Below are 14,028 nucleotides of genomic sequence, written 5' to 3'. Positions count from 1 at the left end.
TGGTCAACTGATATTAGCAGACGCCCGATCATGCGGGTGGGGTATCCTATGTGGATTAGCTGGAGAAAGTGCTGGAGTGGACTGGGCTGACTAGTGGAATGTGGTGGGACATGTGTCCTTGCTTATTTCATTATTGGTATTGCTTATTGCTATGTTATTCTGTTATTTGAAATACGTGCTAAAGAAACAAAAGAGATTACTTACAGGGCTAGCCAATGAAGTATTGTGTTCCCGCATACGGGGCTATCAACCACTGAAACAGGATGATACAACTCAAGTTTAGTGGTGTTAATAGCATTAATGCTTCTGATTACTTGTATTAAAAAGCTCTGTACCAAAGTCTTGGATAATGCCTTAACTATGCCTCTGCTCACCACTGAAGGTCAGTGTAATGATGGTGATGACACTGATCCTTTTAGTGAAATGGCTGATGATGTAATGTAATTTCCTGCATCATGGTTGTAATTTAATTACAAAAGGAGGGAGTGTGAGGGGAATAATTACATTCTATGCTTTTTATTGATGTCTGTATTAGGTCTCTGGGACTTATAGAACTTGAGATATATCATTTTAAGTGGTTTGTGTTTTATGAAGTATTTAGTTTCATATTAGGGATAAAATTGTTGCTGTGCATGTGTTTTTTTCTTTTCTCTTAGCAGGTGCCGGCAACAACCTTATAAGGAATGGAAATGTTTTAACTGCGAGTTAGAAAGAGGAAGCTCTCTTTATTTTGTAACAGCAAGCTGCATCCGTGACACTTCGGTCTCATCTTAATCTTCCAAGCTGTTGCTATCCGACGTATATTGAGTTAAGCTTCTGTGATTGGCTCGCAATAACTATAGGTTGCAAGGCATATATTATGTTTACTGACTCTGCGTAGTCAGAACTCTACTCAATGTTTTTCTAACACCACATGTGTTGAGAGTGTTCTCGGGTTTGCAAACCATTAAACTTATTTACTCAATTTTGTCTGTTCTACTGAGTCTCTATTACAGGGAGTGATATTAAAACTTCCACGACAAGACAAATCTGATTAAAACTAAACAAGTTTGAATGACAAATTCGGCAACATTGTCGAGTTTTGTAATTAAACGGACTGTGTTGTATAGCGTTATGCTGATTTTGAAAAACAAAATGTTAAAAACAGGGTTTAGTGCAAGTGACAAAACCGTTTTTCTTTACACACACTAAATAATATATGACGCGCACGCAAGCATGCTCTCTCTCACAAACACACACACAAACACACACACACACAGACACACAGAGACAGACAGACAGACACACACACACACTCAAAAATTATCGGGCCCGTGAGCAGAAAACTAGTTATTTATTGAAGAGCAGCATGGGCAGCAGTGTGGAGTAGTGGTTAGGGTTCTGGACTCTTGACCGGAGGGTCGTGGGTTCAATCCCAGGTGGGGGACACTGCTGCTGTACTAAAAAAAATAACAACAACGATAATAATTGTACATCTTGTTGCAGTTTCAACACGTGGTTTGTCTTTGTTGTGTAAAAAGCTGTCCATATGCAGAAACTGCTCGTGCTGCATCCACAGAGTTTGGTGGAATTGACAAAAAACAGCGTGCAATTTTTGCCATGTTTCAGAATCTGACTTCATACCTCAGCCAGAAATCACCAATATTTACATTTTTCACAGTAGGCAGTCAAATACGTGAAATCGTGACTTTTCCGCTGCCTTATACAACGAAACACTATTGATCCGTCTCATGCAGCATCTGTGGAGTAGCGGTTAGAGCACTTTGTTCTTGACTGGGTTCAATCACGTGGGGGACACATTGCTGCTTTATCTAGATTGGTCCAGTAAAAAACCTGACTGTATAAATGGGTAATTGTATGTCACAATTGTAAGTTGGCCAGGATAAGTGTGTCTGCTAAAATAATAATAATAATAATATGCGTGTTTGGTTGGTACTTGGATGGGAGACTGCCTGGCAATACCAGATACTTCAAACTTTTCTTTGAAGTTTTACATGTTAGCTGGTGTGGTTCAGGGGGCGTGGAGCTGGGGGCTTCTAATCTTCTAATCTCCCAATTTTCTAATTTCCTGTTAATTAGCATCTATTTTCTATTTAAGCCCTGATCACCTGCACCTTTTCTGTCTAGTGTTTCGTTTTTGAATCCTGACTGGTAGTGTTACGCATTACTCCGAGAAAAAAAAAAAAAAACATTTACGAAGACCATCATTTCAACAAGATTAAATACGTTCAGTCTTACCTGCTTCCAAATGGAAAAGCTTTCAGCCTATGCCTTTCCTTCCGACTCAGATGAGTTCCTGCCCACGACCCCTCCACCGGTCTGTCTCTGTCAGGCATCCCATTCCTCGTCCCGGTCCATGACCGCACCAGCCCCGCCAGTCAACCTTGCTTCCTCCCGGCTTTCAGCTAGGCAAGAGCGGGGCTTAAAGCGCGGTTCCGCTAGCCAGCCCCCACCGCAGCTCCACTATAAAGATTGGACGACACCCAAGCCGCTGAAAGTACTCTTTGAAAAGTCCATTCCCATCCCCGTTGGCGGAGATCGCATGTCCCTATTTCTTACCTATTGTGAAGCTTTGTCAGCCGAGCCAATTTTTCCCCCCCGCTTGCAAGCTTCGGCCATCAGTCCCTCCTCTCCTGCTACTCTCTCAGTTCCTGTTCCTGCTGCGCATATGCAAGACCCTGCTCACGCAGCCCAGCTCCACCCGCCGGCACAGGCAGCGCAGCCACAGCATCTGCCGCCGCAGTCACTCACCTCGCCCATCCCCTCCTCCAGCGGCGCCCCTCAGGTCACGTTTAATCAGCTGCAAACTCTGCTCCAGCCCATTATAGACTCTCAGCTAGCCCTCAGCGCCTGTCTTGACAAACTGGAGAATCCTTCTTTGGCTCCACCTGCCTTCAGTTCCAGCACTCCTGCTTATACTTCTGGTACGTCCTCTTCAGTACCTCCCGTTGCTCTTCCAGAGTTCAACCTCTCCTCAGCCACTGTAGCAAGTTCCTCTTCTCCCCGTGCTATTACCAGCCATTCTATTTCTCCAAAAATCAGGAAGCTAATAATTGAAGGCAAGGATGTTAATCTCGTTTCTATTCTCATTGCTTTTTCTGAGTTTTTAGATCACAGAGTGGTTGACTGTGGAGACGTTTCAGTCACTCTAAAGTCCCGCGACCCACGTCTTCAAAAAAACCTTTCCGTGGGAGAATTCGTCCTCGCTTTCTCCATCTATCATGACATTCTCTGTTCTGTTTATCCACACAGATTACAGGAGCTAAATCAGTATCTCTTCCTGGTTGTCGAATTGTCTGTGCGCTATGGAGGCACCTTGTTCTATCAATACCACCGTGCCTTCTCAGCCAAAGCTGCTGCCACCCTCTCAGCTGACAACCGTATTGCGGTTTGGTCCCGTTCCAACCCAGATCTTTTCACCCGCATCTTCAACGGAATTTGTGCCAACGCCTGCAGCGCATGCGCCTCCACAGCGCACTCCTCTCACTTATGCCCTAAGGCAGCAGCTAGTTCTCTTCAACCCATTCCTCATCCCTTGCCTTCTCTTCTCAGTTCAAGACATCTTGCCCCTGCTTCCATCCATGCTTCAGCTCCACCCACCAGATCTCAAGCCCAAGATGTCTATGGCCATCCCATCAAGTTTTCAGGTGGCAGGCAAATATGCAATAACTTTAATTCTTCTGTCTGCTTCAAACGCTCCTGCAAGAACCTCCATGTCTGCAGCTTCTGCAACGATGCCCACTCCCGGTCCATATGTCCTCTTACAGCTAAGTGACAATCAAAGTTACTTTAGGTTTTTACTCCTATCAACGTTCCGGCTCTCGCTAATGCGCTTCAAAATCATCCAGACAAGGCGTTCGTCTCCTATCCAATTAGTGGACTTACAAATGGCTTCTTCACTGGCATTTCTCACGTTCCTTCCGAGTCTCACATCTGTCAAAACCTCCGTTCTGCCATTGCAGAGCCACAAGTCGTCAGTTCCCTTCTCCAAGCCGAAGTGGACAAAACCTTCATGGTCGGTCCCTTTGCAGCACCCCCCTTCACTACCTTTCGCATTAATCCCATAGTCATCTCTACCTTCAAGTATTCTGGCAAGAAATGCCTTATCATTGATCTATACGCTCCTCGGGGCGGTTACACACGCAGCATTAACTCCCTCATTTCAAGCGAGGAGTTCGCTCTTCACTACATTAAGCGCTCAGACGCCATTCATTTCATCAAAATTGCAGGTCACGGAGCCTGGCTTGCCAAAGCCGATATCTCTGATGCATTCAAGGTCATGCCTATTCATCCTTCCCTCCGTCACCTTTTCAGAGTCTGTTGGGCAGACAAGTTCTATTTCTCCACCCAGCTCACCTTCAGTTGCCGCAGTAGCCCAAAAATATTCGATTCCTTGTCAGAAGCCATCTGCTGGATTTTGCTCAACTCCTATCATGTTTCCTTCCTCCTCCATCTAATGGATGACTTTCTGCTTATTTCCCCCCCTTCAGATCCTCCAGCCCAAGCAATTAATCATCTTAAGACCATCTTCTCCTTAGTTGGTGTCCCTCTTTCTCAAGAGAAAACCATCGGCCCTGTTAACTCCCTGGAATTCCTCGGCATTACACTCAATAACGTGAAATTTGAAGCCAGCCTGCCTCCTGCCAAACTCCAACGCTTACTCTCACTCATTAACAGTTTTCAGATCTCTTTCATTCAGAAGAGGGACCTCCTGTCTTTCCTCGGTCATATTAATTTTGCCATCCGCATCATTCCTCAGGGCAGAACATTTATTTCACGTCTCCTAGTCCTCTCATCAACTGTCAAGAATATGAATTCTCACGTGAAAATCTCAGCAGAAGCCAGAAAAGACATAAAGATGTGGATCAATCTCTTTACTAACTGGAATGGTCTCTCTCTATTTTATGACGACTTCATTTCAGCCCCTCATGACCTTGCCCTCTTCACTGATGCCTCATCCATCGGATTCAGCGGGTTCCTCACTCCTGAATGATTCTCCAGCACTTGGCCCCCTGAAATTCAGCTCCTTCCCCCTCAAGAGAAATCTACGGCTCTCCTAGAAATTTATCCAATCGTAGTGGCCGCTGTCCTCTGGGGTCACCAATTGTCAAGAAAATCAATCCTTTTCTTCAGCGATAACAAACCCACAGTACACATCATCAACAAAGGACGTTCTTCATCCCCCCTCATTATGCGCCTGCTCCGTCATCTCATATGGTCTTCTGTATCTCTCAACTTCCTAATACAAGCCCGCCATCTTCCTGGTACCCATAATAATGCTGCTGATGCTCTCTCTCGCCTACAGGTATCCAAGTTCCGTCAGCTGGTTCCATCTGCCTCCCCAAACCCCCTCCAGACCCCACAGTTTCATCAGCTGCTTCTAGACTGAACTCTACCCTCCGCAACCTCCTTTAATCTGCTCAAAACTACATGTCTACAGCCCTCGCCCCTTCTTCAAGAGCTTCTTATTCTACGGCCTGGTCAGCATTCCTAACCTTCTGTGCTCATAATCATATCCACCCTATTCCCTTCAATCAAGACTGGATCCTGGCCTTCATCGTCCATGCTAAGGAATCTCTCCATCTTTCCCCAGCATCCATTAAATCTTACATTTCAGGAATCCAATATCACTACCGCATCATGTCCGTGCCTTCACCCATCATCCTCTCCATACCAGTTGTTCATCTGACTCTCCGCGAAATCTTCAAAAGCTCCCCTCCTGCTGCATCTTCCCGCCTGCCTATATCAACAGACATCCTCCATTCTCTCATCTCTACTCTTCGGAAAGGTTGCTTCCCCCCCTATGAAGATCTCCTAATGGAGACCATCTGCCTCACAGTCTTCTTCGGCTTCCTCAGAAGCTTAGAATTCACAGTTCCTTCAGCTTCAAGCTTCCCTGCAGCGGGTATTCGTCTATGTGACCTCTCTTGCATTTCCAAATCCTATTTCATAATTCGGCTGCGTACCTCAAAGACAGATCAACTCTGGCGTGGTCAGTTCATCCAGCTCTCAAGGATTGAATCTTCTATCTGCCCTTTCTCAGCAATGTCAAAATATCTCTCCATCAGGAAATCCCCCCCCCTGGACCCTCTATTCATCGATTCCTCTCACTCTATTATTACTCGTCACTGGTTCTCAGCCCACCTCTCCACCCTCCTCTCCAGAGCAGGCCTCCCTCCTCAGCTTTATTCTCCCCATTCATTTCGTATAGGCGCAGCTACCTCCGCTGCAAGGGCCAGCATCAACCACAGCCTGATCAAGACCATGGGCCGCTGGTCCTCTTCCACAGTAGATTCTTACGGTCATTCTTCTCCCTCCGATATAGTTGTAGCCCATTTTAAAATTGCTAGCATGCCCGGATTGGGGGCTACCTGTTCGCCGGGGCCACCAGAGGTTTTCCCCCAATAGCTTCAAGGGGGTTTTTTCCTCTCCACTGAGCGGCAGGTATACACATAATCACAGCTACTAATAATCACTAACCATCTCTCTGTTTGTCTCATTTGTCCTTCCGATCTTTTGTTTATGTTATGCGTTGGCATGTGCTGTCTCTCGTTTTCTTCACGGTGTGGGAATTTTCATGAGGTGCCGGTGGTCCATCCTTTGGGGGGCAAGTGAGTCTCACTTCCCCGACCTCAGGGTTAGGCATCTGCCTCCCTTACCTTCAGGGGGGTTCTCACCATGTTAGTCAGAGCGGACCCCCGGCCAAAATCTGTCCTGTCGCAGCTCCTGCGCTTATCTTATCTCTCTCGAGGCTCTGCTCTGTACTGCCTCTCAGGACGTGGCCACTCATGCTGAGTTCCATACTAACTTCTATGCTTTGTCCTTATTTCAGGTCCCAGGCAGCGTGACGTCTCGGCCTATCAGGGGTTACGAGCGCCTCTTACAGAAGTCTCAGATGCTGGGTAACTCTCCCATCTCCTCTCGAGTGGCGGCTCTCCGAGTCATAACCCTCATTTGTGTTTTCGGTTGCTGGGTCCTCTGCCCCTGGAATGTGTCGGCATCATCGCCCTCAGTCAGCGACCTCTTTTATATCCTGTCTTCAGTTGCTGGGTCCTTCGCCCCTGAGATGTGTCGGCATCATCGCCCTCAGTCAGCGACCATCTTTTCTATCCCGTTTTGGTTGCTGGGTCCTCTGCCCTCTCAGTCAGTGACCACTTTCTGTCCTACTAACTGCTCCTTTCTGCCTCTTCTGCCTCATCCTTCACCCCAGCTCACGCCCCGTGAATTGTATTATTAAAAAATAGTAGATTAACAGCAAAAATGAGCTGATTTACTTTTAATTTATTGAAATGGACCGCAAAGGGTAGTAATCGCTATTGAAATAATTGTATAAGAGAAGTTATATTTATTTATTTATTTCACGCCTCCACCCGCTGTTTTAATTGCATTTGGATCATTCCAGACACCACTTGATACGTGAGCGCAACAGACTCAGCAATGCATTGATCATTAATACATTTTAAAAACACACAACATCAAAGTCACAGCATGCATTATATTCGGGCCGGGACATTTCAATTTGATGAGAATAAGCAGAGTGTGACATTAATAGAAATGACATTAAATTTGACTGTATTATGGCTACGTCTGTCTTCTTTTCATACACTGTAAAACACAAGCCTGAAGTTCGCTTATTCGCCAGCTTCTTATTCGCAAGCTTTTAAGTGCATAAATGTATTTGTCTACGTTGAAGAAGTAACCTTGCATTTAAAGGGTTAAATCACTTTGGGCCGCCGATTTCTCTGCCAGAACCTGACAAGGGGCAACCCCTCTGCAAGCTACACCTGTATTTAGCCTGGCCCAGTGTGGTTTACTGGGGAAGAACAGCGGGTAAATATGCCACATATGCCAATCGCTCAGCTTCTGATTCGCTATTTAAGTATCTATGTTGAATAAGTACAGAAATCGGCGGCACAAAGTGATTTAACCCTTTAAATGCAAGGCTTTTTCCAGCAAAAAAAGCTGTGCAATTTGCATATGCGGCATGTTTGCCCTCTGTTTTGCCCTAGTAAACCACATTGGGCCTGGCTAAATACAGGTGTAGCTTACAGAGGGGGTGCCCCTCGACAGGTACCTGCAGAGAAATCAGTGGCCCAACGTGATTTAACACGTTAAATGCAAGGCTACTTATTCAACATAGATACATAAAGAGTGAATAAGATGCTGAGCGATTGGCATATGTGGCATATTTACCCGCTGTTCTTCCCCAGTAAAACACGTTGGGCAGGGCTAAATACAAGTGGGGCTTGCAGAGGGGGAGGCTGTTGTCAGGTACTGGCAGAGAAATCGGTGGACCAAAGTGATTTAACCAGTTAAATTCAAGGCTACTTCTTCAACATAGACAAATACATTTATGCACTAAAAGCTGAGCGAATCAGAAGCTGGCGAATAAGAAGCTGGTGAATAAGAAGCCAACTTTAGCCTCGTCTGTAATACCACAGATGTGTGAAACGTTTGTATGTAAATGGAATGTGTGTATTGTAAAAAAAGTGCTCCATTCCTAAACAGCAGTGTTTATCCTCATTATACCTGGACTCTTGACCGGAGGGTTGTGGGTTCAATCCCAGGTGAGGGACACTGCTATTGTACCCTTGAACAAGGTATTTTACCTAGATTCAGTATAAACAACTGGATAAATTGGTAATTGTATGTAAACATAATATGATATCATTGTGACAATTGTAAGTTGCCCTGGATAAGGGTGTCTGCTAAAAAATAAATAATAATGCAATCTGCTGAACTATTTGCATTTGACTTGATATTTGTATATTCTGAAATATAAGAATTTGCATTTGAATTTCAAATCATGGGAAAGCTTAAAAAATATTTCAATTTTAAACACTTTTCAATAATAATGATCATAATAAAGTAGAGAGACTTTTCAGTATTGCTGGTAAAGTTGATTAACCTGAAAGGCTGCAAACTAAAGGATACTTTTAATAACTTCATGTTTATTAAACATAACAAGTAAAAATAATAATTGTGCAAGGCACACATACAGTATATAAATATATACATATATCTCATAAATATACATATATATATACTCCACTTTATCGCTCCACTTGAAATGATCTTTATATGACTTGAAGTGACTAAGACACACTCACCGAGACACACACACTGAGAAACACACACACTACAACACACACAGTCTCAGTGTATGTGAGTGTGTCTCAGTGTGTGAGTGTGTGTCTCAGTCACTTCAAGTCATACAAAGAGCATTTCCAGTTGTTTGAACTTGCAACATGACGTTCTTGAAGAGCACATGACCTTAGCCCGCTGTGCCACTGCGCATTTCAAGTGGAGCAAAGCGGTCAAAGAAAGGCGCCAAGTTAGAAGCAAGAATTGTGTGAATCTTGGGCCCCAGCACCTTTCCAAGTGTGCCTATTTGCTTGATGCTTGACAAGATTGGCCTAATTGCTTCTCCTAACTTGGGCTTTTGTGTTTGATATCACCCCTTTAAACGGCTGTTGCGTTTTTCTAACTTGTTTTTTTGCATTGACAATGTTTTTGTTATAGATAATAATACACAAATACAAATCGTACATAAATAATAACAGGGGCGGGCACCTTGTCACAAGGACCTTTGAACCTACCCACATAACAACATTACTGGGGAGTTGGTTCCAGACTCCCACAATTCTCTGTGTAAAAAAGTGCCTCCTATTTTCTGTTCTGAATGCCCCTTTATCTAATCTCCATTTGTGACCCCTTGTCCTTGTTTCTTTTTCAGGTTGAAAAAGTCCCCTGGGTCGACATTGTCAATACCTTTTAGGATTTTGAATGCTTGAATCAGATCGACTCGTAGTCTTCTTTGTTCAAGACTGAATAGATTCAATTCTTTTAGCCAGTCTGCTTACGACATGCCTTTTAAACCCGGGATAATTCTGGTTGCTCTTCTTTGCACTCTTTCTAGAGCAGCAATATCCTTTTTGTAGCAAGGTGACTGGAACTGAACACAATATTCTAGGTGAGGTCTTACTAATGCATTGTATAGTTTTAACATTACTTCCCTTGATTTAAATTCAACAATCCTCACAATATATCCGAGCAACTTGTTGGCCTTTTTTATAGCTTCCCCACATTGTCTAGAGCAGGGCTGTCAAACTCGGTTCCTGGAGGGCCGCAGTGTCTTCTGGCTTTCGTTCCTCCCGAGCTCTCAGTAACTTAATTGGTCTAATTATTCATTAACTGAACACATTTAACACTTCTCTTCAGGCCTCAAAATGGTTCACAGGTCGTGTACCTTGAATCATGTGCATTTTTAAAACCATCAACTGTAAAAGACCTGGAAAATATTAAATATCTCAAATTCAACAAATAATTAGCTCAATTATGTTAATTGAGAGCTTAAGTTGGAATGAAAACCAGAAGACCCTGCGACCCTCGAGGGCTGGAGTTTGACACCCCTGGTCTAGATGAAGACATTTCTGAGTCAACATAAACTCCTAGGATTTTTCATAGTTCCCTTCTTCAATTTCACTATCTCACATATGATATTTATAATGCACATTTGTATTGCCTGCATGCAATACTTTGCACTTTTCTTTATTATTATTATTATTATTATTATTTATTTCTTAGCAGACGCCCTTATCCAGGGCGACTTACAATCGTAAGCAAATACATTTCAAAAATTAATTAATTTAGCAGATGCTTTTATCCAAAGCTATTTACATACAGGCCAACGGCAGTGCCCCACCCGGGAATCGAACCTCAAACACTTGGTTGCAAGTCTGGAATCCTAACCACCACTCTACACTGCCATGTATCTGCCCAATTCCGAATGCTGTCTAGATCATTTAGAATGACCTTTGCTGCTGTAAAAGTGTTTGCCGCCACTCCTATTTTGTGTACTCTGCAAATTTAACAAGTTTGCTTACTATACCAGAATCTAAATCATTAATGTTGATTAGGTACAGCAGAGGGCTTAATACTGATCCCTGTAGTACACCACTGGTTACCTCACTCCATTTTGAGGTTTCTCCTCTAATCAGTACTTTGTTTTCCTCATGTTAACCACTCCCTAATCCATGTGCATGCATTTCCTTGAATCCCTGCTGTGTTCAGATTGAGAATTAATCTTTTATGTGGGACTTTGTCAAAAGCTTTCTGGAAATCTAAATAAACCATGTTGTATGCTTTGCAATTGTTACGTCTGACAGAAGGTCCTTTTTCACATTAACTTAAGGTGGCTGACAATACAGCAAAGGGTCATGTGAGGAGGAGTATGAAAATATGGTTTTCTGAGAAACAGACAAACTACCAAGTGAAACAGACAAATGAAATGTGTACATATGGGGTCTCATGATCAAACATTATATGACCTTTAGATTTAAAAGCTATTGATTGAAATACTTTAAAATAATAAGTTTGGTATACATATAAAAACTGTTTTTATTGATCATATGGTATGACAGGAATTAAGGCTAACACACATGAGGGATTATATTAAAGAAGGGAGGTCAATTTGTGTTTTTATTTTCCAATTAAAGTGTGTTTAATACATGAGTTGCCTTGTAAAGATTAACTAGTCTGCTGTGAAGATTAAGTTGTTAAGGATGTTTTAAAATAACATGCAAGGTTGTAAAGTGAAGTGAAATGCAGCTGTCTAAAAATCATGGGCCATATTGATTAGGCATGCATATCTCTTGCCAGTCCTATGGTTATTTTTAGTCGCTTGTTCATAAACCATGTATATCTCTGCACTTGTATGTGCAGTTCTAGATTGTTTATTGAAAACCTGGTGTCTGAAGTACAGACAGCTTTCTACACTTGCTCTTACCTACAGACATACAGCTTGCTCTGGTAATAAAGGCTTTTTGCAAGGGGCCCCCACAATTGCTTGATCTTATCCTTTCCCATTACTAGTAGTGGAACTATTACAAAACCCTAGTACAAGACCCCTATAACTCTTAAGAAAATAAGAACTAAATAAATATCAATGTGAGTAACACAGTTTCTAAATACTTTTTTTTCAACTTGAGTTTAAAACAGGAACCATTTTATGTGGCCTTTAAATAGAAGCACATTGCAATATAAAACGATACGGCCTGAAAATCAATTTGGTAGGAATCATAAATCAGCATCTTAAGTTCTAAGTTCACTGGCTTCAGCTTTGTCTCAATATACCAAGCTTGCTGTCGTATACAAAGAACTGCAGTTTCCCGGATCCGAGGGAGTTCTATCCCTTTTGTAAATAATTTTTTCCTATTTGTAAACAAAGTTAGCGCAGAAAAGATTGAGAAAGCTGTGTTGTTTAGAAGCAGGTAGCAACAATCGCTAAGGAAGTAAGGAAGGCACTAAAAAGCCAGGAAACATTTTTAATCAACAAATAAAACACACTTAAACACAAATAGAAAAATTGCCACCTGAATTTTAATGAAAATGCATGATATTACATTTATAATATTCTGATGTGTCTGAAATGATGTTAAAGTGTAGCAGAATAAAAAATAACATTACCTGCTTCTCATTTTTAATGAATATTATCTACTACTATTATTATTCCTGCTTAAACATATATATTCCTATTGTTTATATGAAACGATAAAGTCTGAGAGTCCTTAGCGGGAAACATACCTCAACATTAAAGTTTAAATGTATATTCTTTATGTTACACATAGATTTCAATTAACTTTCTAATTCACCTTATCATGTGTGTTTTGTTTATTATTAACAACGTAATTACAGTTTAACAAAATCCAGTCTCATTACCTTAAAAAAATACTGATTCTATGACCAGCATTGGGATGGCGCTTGTGTTGGAATGTGTGTGCTCTTTAAAGGTATCTTAAAGTTCCTCCTTAGTTTAACTGGTTGGACTCGCACCATTTAACAGAAATCCTGTACCTTTTTTATATTGAGGACAAAATTAACTCGCTTTAAATTTTGGTCTTTCTTTAAAAAACTGAAAAAAGTTTTAATAGTTTAATGGTAGTCAGTGTGGTCATGGGATTAATTTAGTTGGAACTGCACCATTTCCAGCGCTCCAGTAAAGTGTGTTATCCTACTGTGTATAGTCACCGCAGGGCGATATTAACCATGGTGTCAACACACACATGCAAACCAGCTGTTAGTCTCAAGGAAGGCTTCTATACTTGTGATTACATTAAAAGCAGTGTGAGGGTGACAATATGAAACACAATCCAGTTATTTGTTCAGCATTTTATTATATTAAAGTACACATATTATCACTTCAAACAGCTTCCCACCATAATAAAGCTAATGGTGGTTGTGTACTTGTCAAAGCCCACCCCTAAATCACAATATAAATGTATAATTAAACCATGCATTTCGTTTGGAGGACACATTTACACTCCTGTCACACATGGAAACCTGGCGCAAGAATGTAAAATCGAGAGAAATCCACTACACTATGATACACAGCAGGATTCCACTTTCTGTGGTTGTTTTAGATGTTCTGCCATACATTTCATATTATCTTCATTTGTTTTCTTCATTTGTTCCACCATCATGGTCATTTGCTTCATATGCGCCTCCTGCATCTTTGCTATTATCTCATTTGCTACATTCGCCTGTTTTAACTTTTCTGCGTCCTCTTCATTCTTCTTCCTAAGCTCTTCAATTTCCTTCTGGTGCCTCGCTTCATCTGCCTTTCTTTTCTCCTCCATCTCGTACAAATCATTGGAGAAGCATCCACCGTTTATTTTCACCATGTTCTCTACTTTCTCCAGAAGTACTTTGGCCTGCTCCTGATCCTTAAGGTCTTTTCCATTGATCGCATGAAACCTGTTCCCACACGACTCTACCAGCTGCTTGAGGTTCTTGTCAGCATTTTTAAGAAACTCCTCAATTGTCTGGCCATCGTCATCCAGACAATCCCTGTGTGTGAAAAGCACCATCATGTATTTCGAAGCGCTTTTACCGAAAACCTCCTGGATTATCTGCACAGTTTTTTGCTCTTCCTCAGTGTATCGACCCAGCTTCAGCACCAGGAGGAAAGCGTGGGGTCCCGGTGAGGACTTCTGAATGCATTTCACAATCTCACTTACAATTTCCACA

At 42.2% G+C, this 14,028-nt stretch overlaps 2 protein-coding genes across 4 annotated transcripts in view; one reads left to right on the top strand and one right to left on the bottom strand.

The window, feature by feature from the left end:
- The window catches only part of LOC117968552 (GTPase IMAP family member 8-like), a 424,412-nt gene that overhangs the window by 276,503 nt on the left and 133,881 nt on the right, over nt 1–14,028 (top strand). The window lies entirely within an intron of this gene.
- Nucleotides 13,156–14,028, bottom strand: part of LOC131723039 (GTPase IMAP family member 9-like) — a 5,030-nt gene continuing 4,157 nt past the window's right edge. For all 3 annotated transcript variants that reach the window (XM_059016357.1, XM_059016355.1, XM_059016356.1), the window contains one exon: nt 13,156–14,028. This exon is cut by the window's right edge and continues 226 nt beyond it. In XM_059016357.1, coding sequence (XP_058872340.1) covers nt 13,380–14,028 — 649 coding nt within the window. In that variant the 3' untranslated portion in view covers nt 13,156–13,379.

This window comes from Acipenser ruthenus, chromosome 52, assembly GCF_902713425.1.
Source record: "Acipenser ruthenus chromosome 52, fAciRut3.2 maternal haplotype, whole genome shotgun sequence".
NCBI lineage: Eukaryota > Metazoa > Chordata > Actinopteri > Acipenseriformes > Acipenseridae > Acipenser > Acipenser ruthenus.
This window is presented reverse-complemented; position numbering and strand designations above follow the sequence as displayed.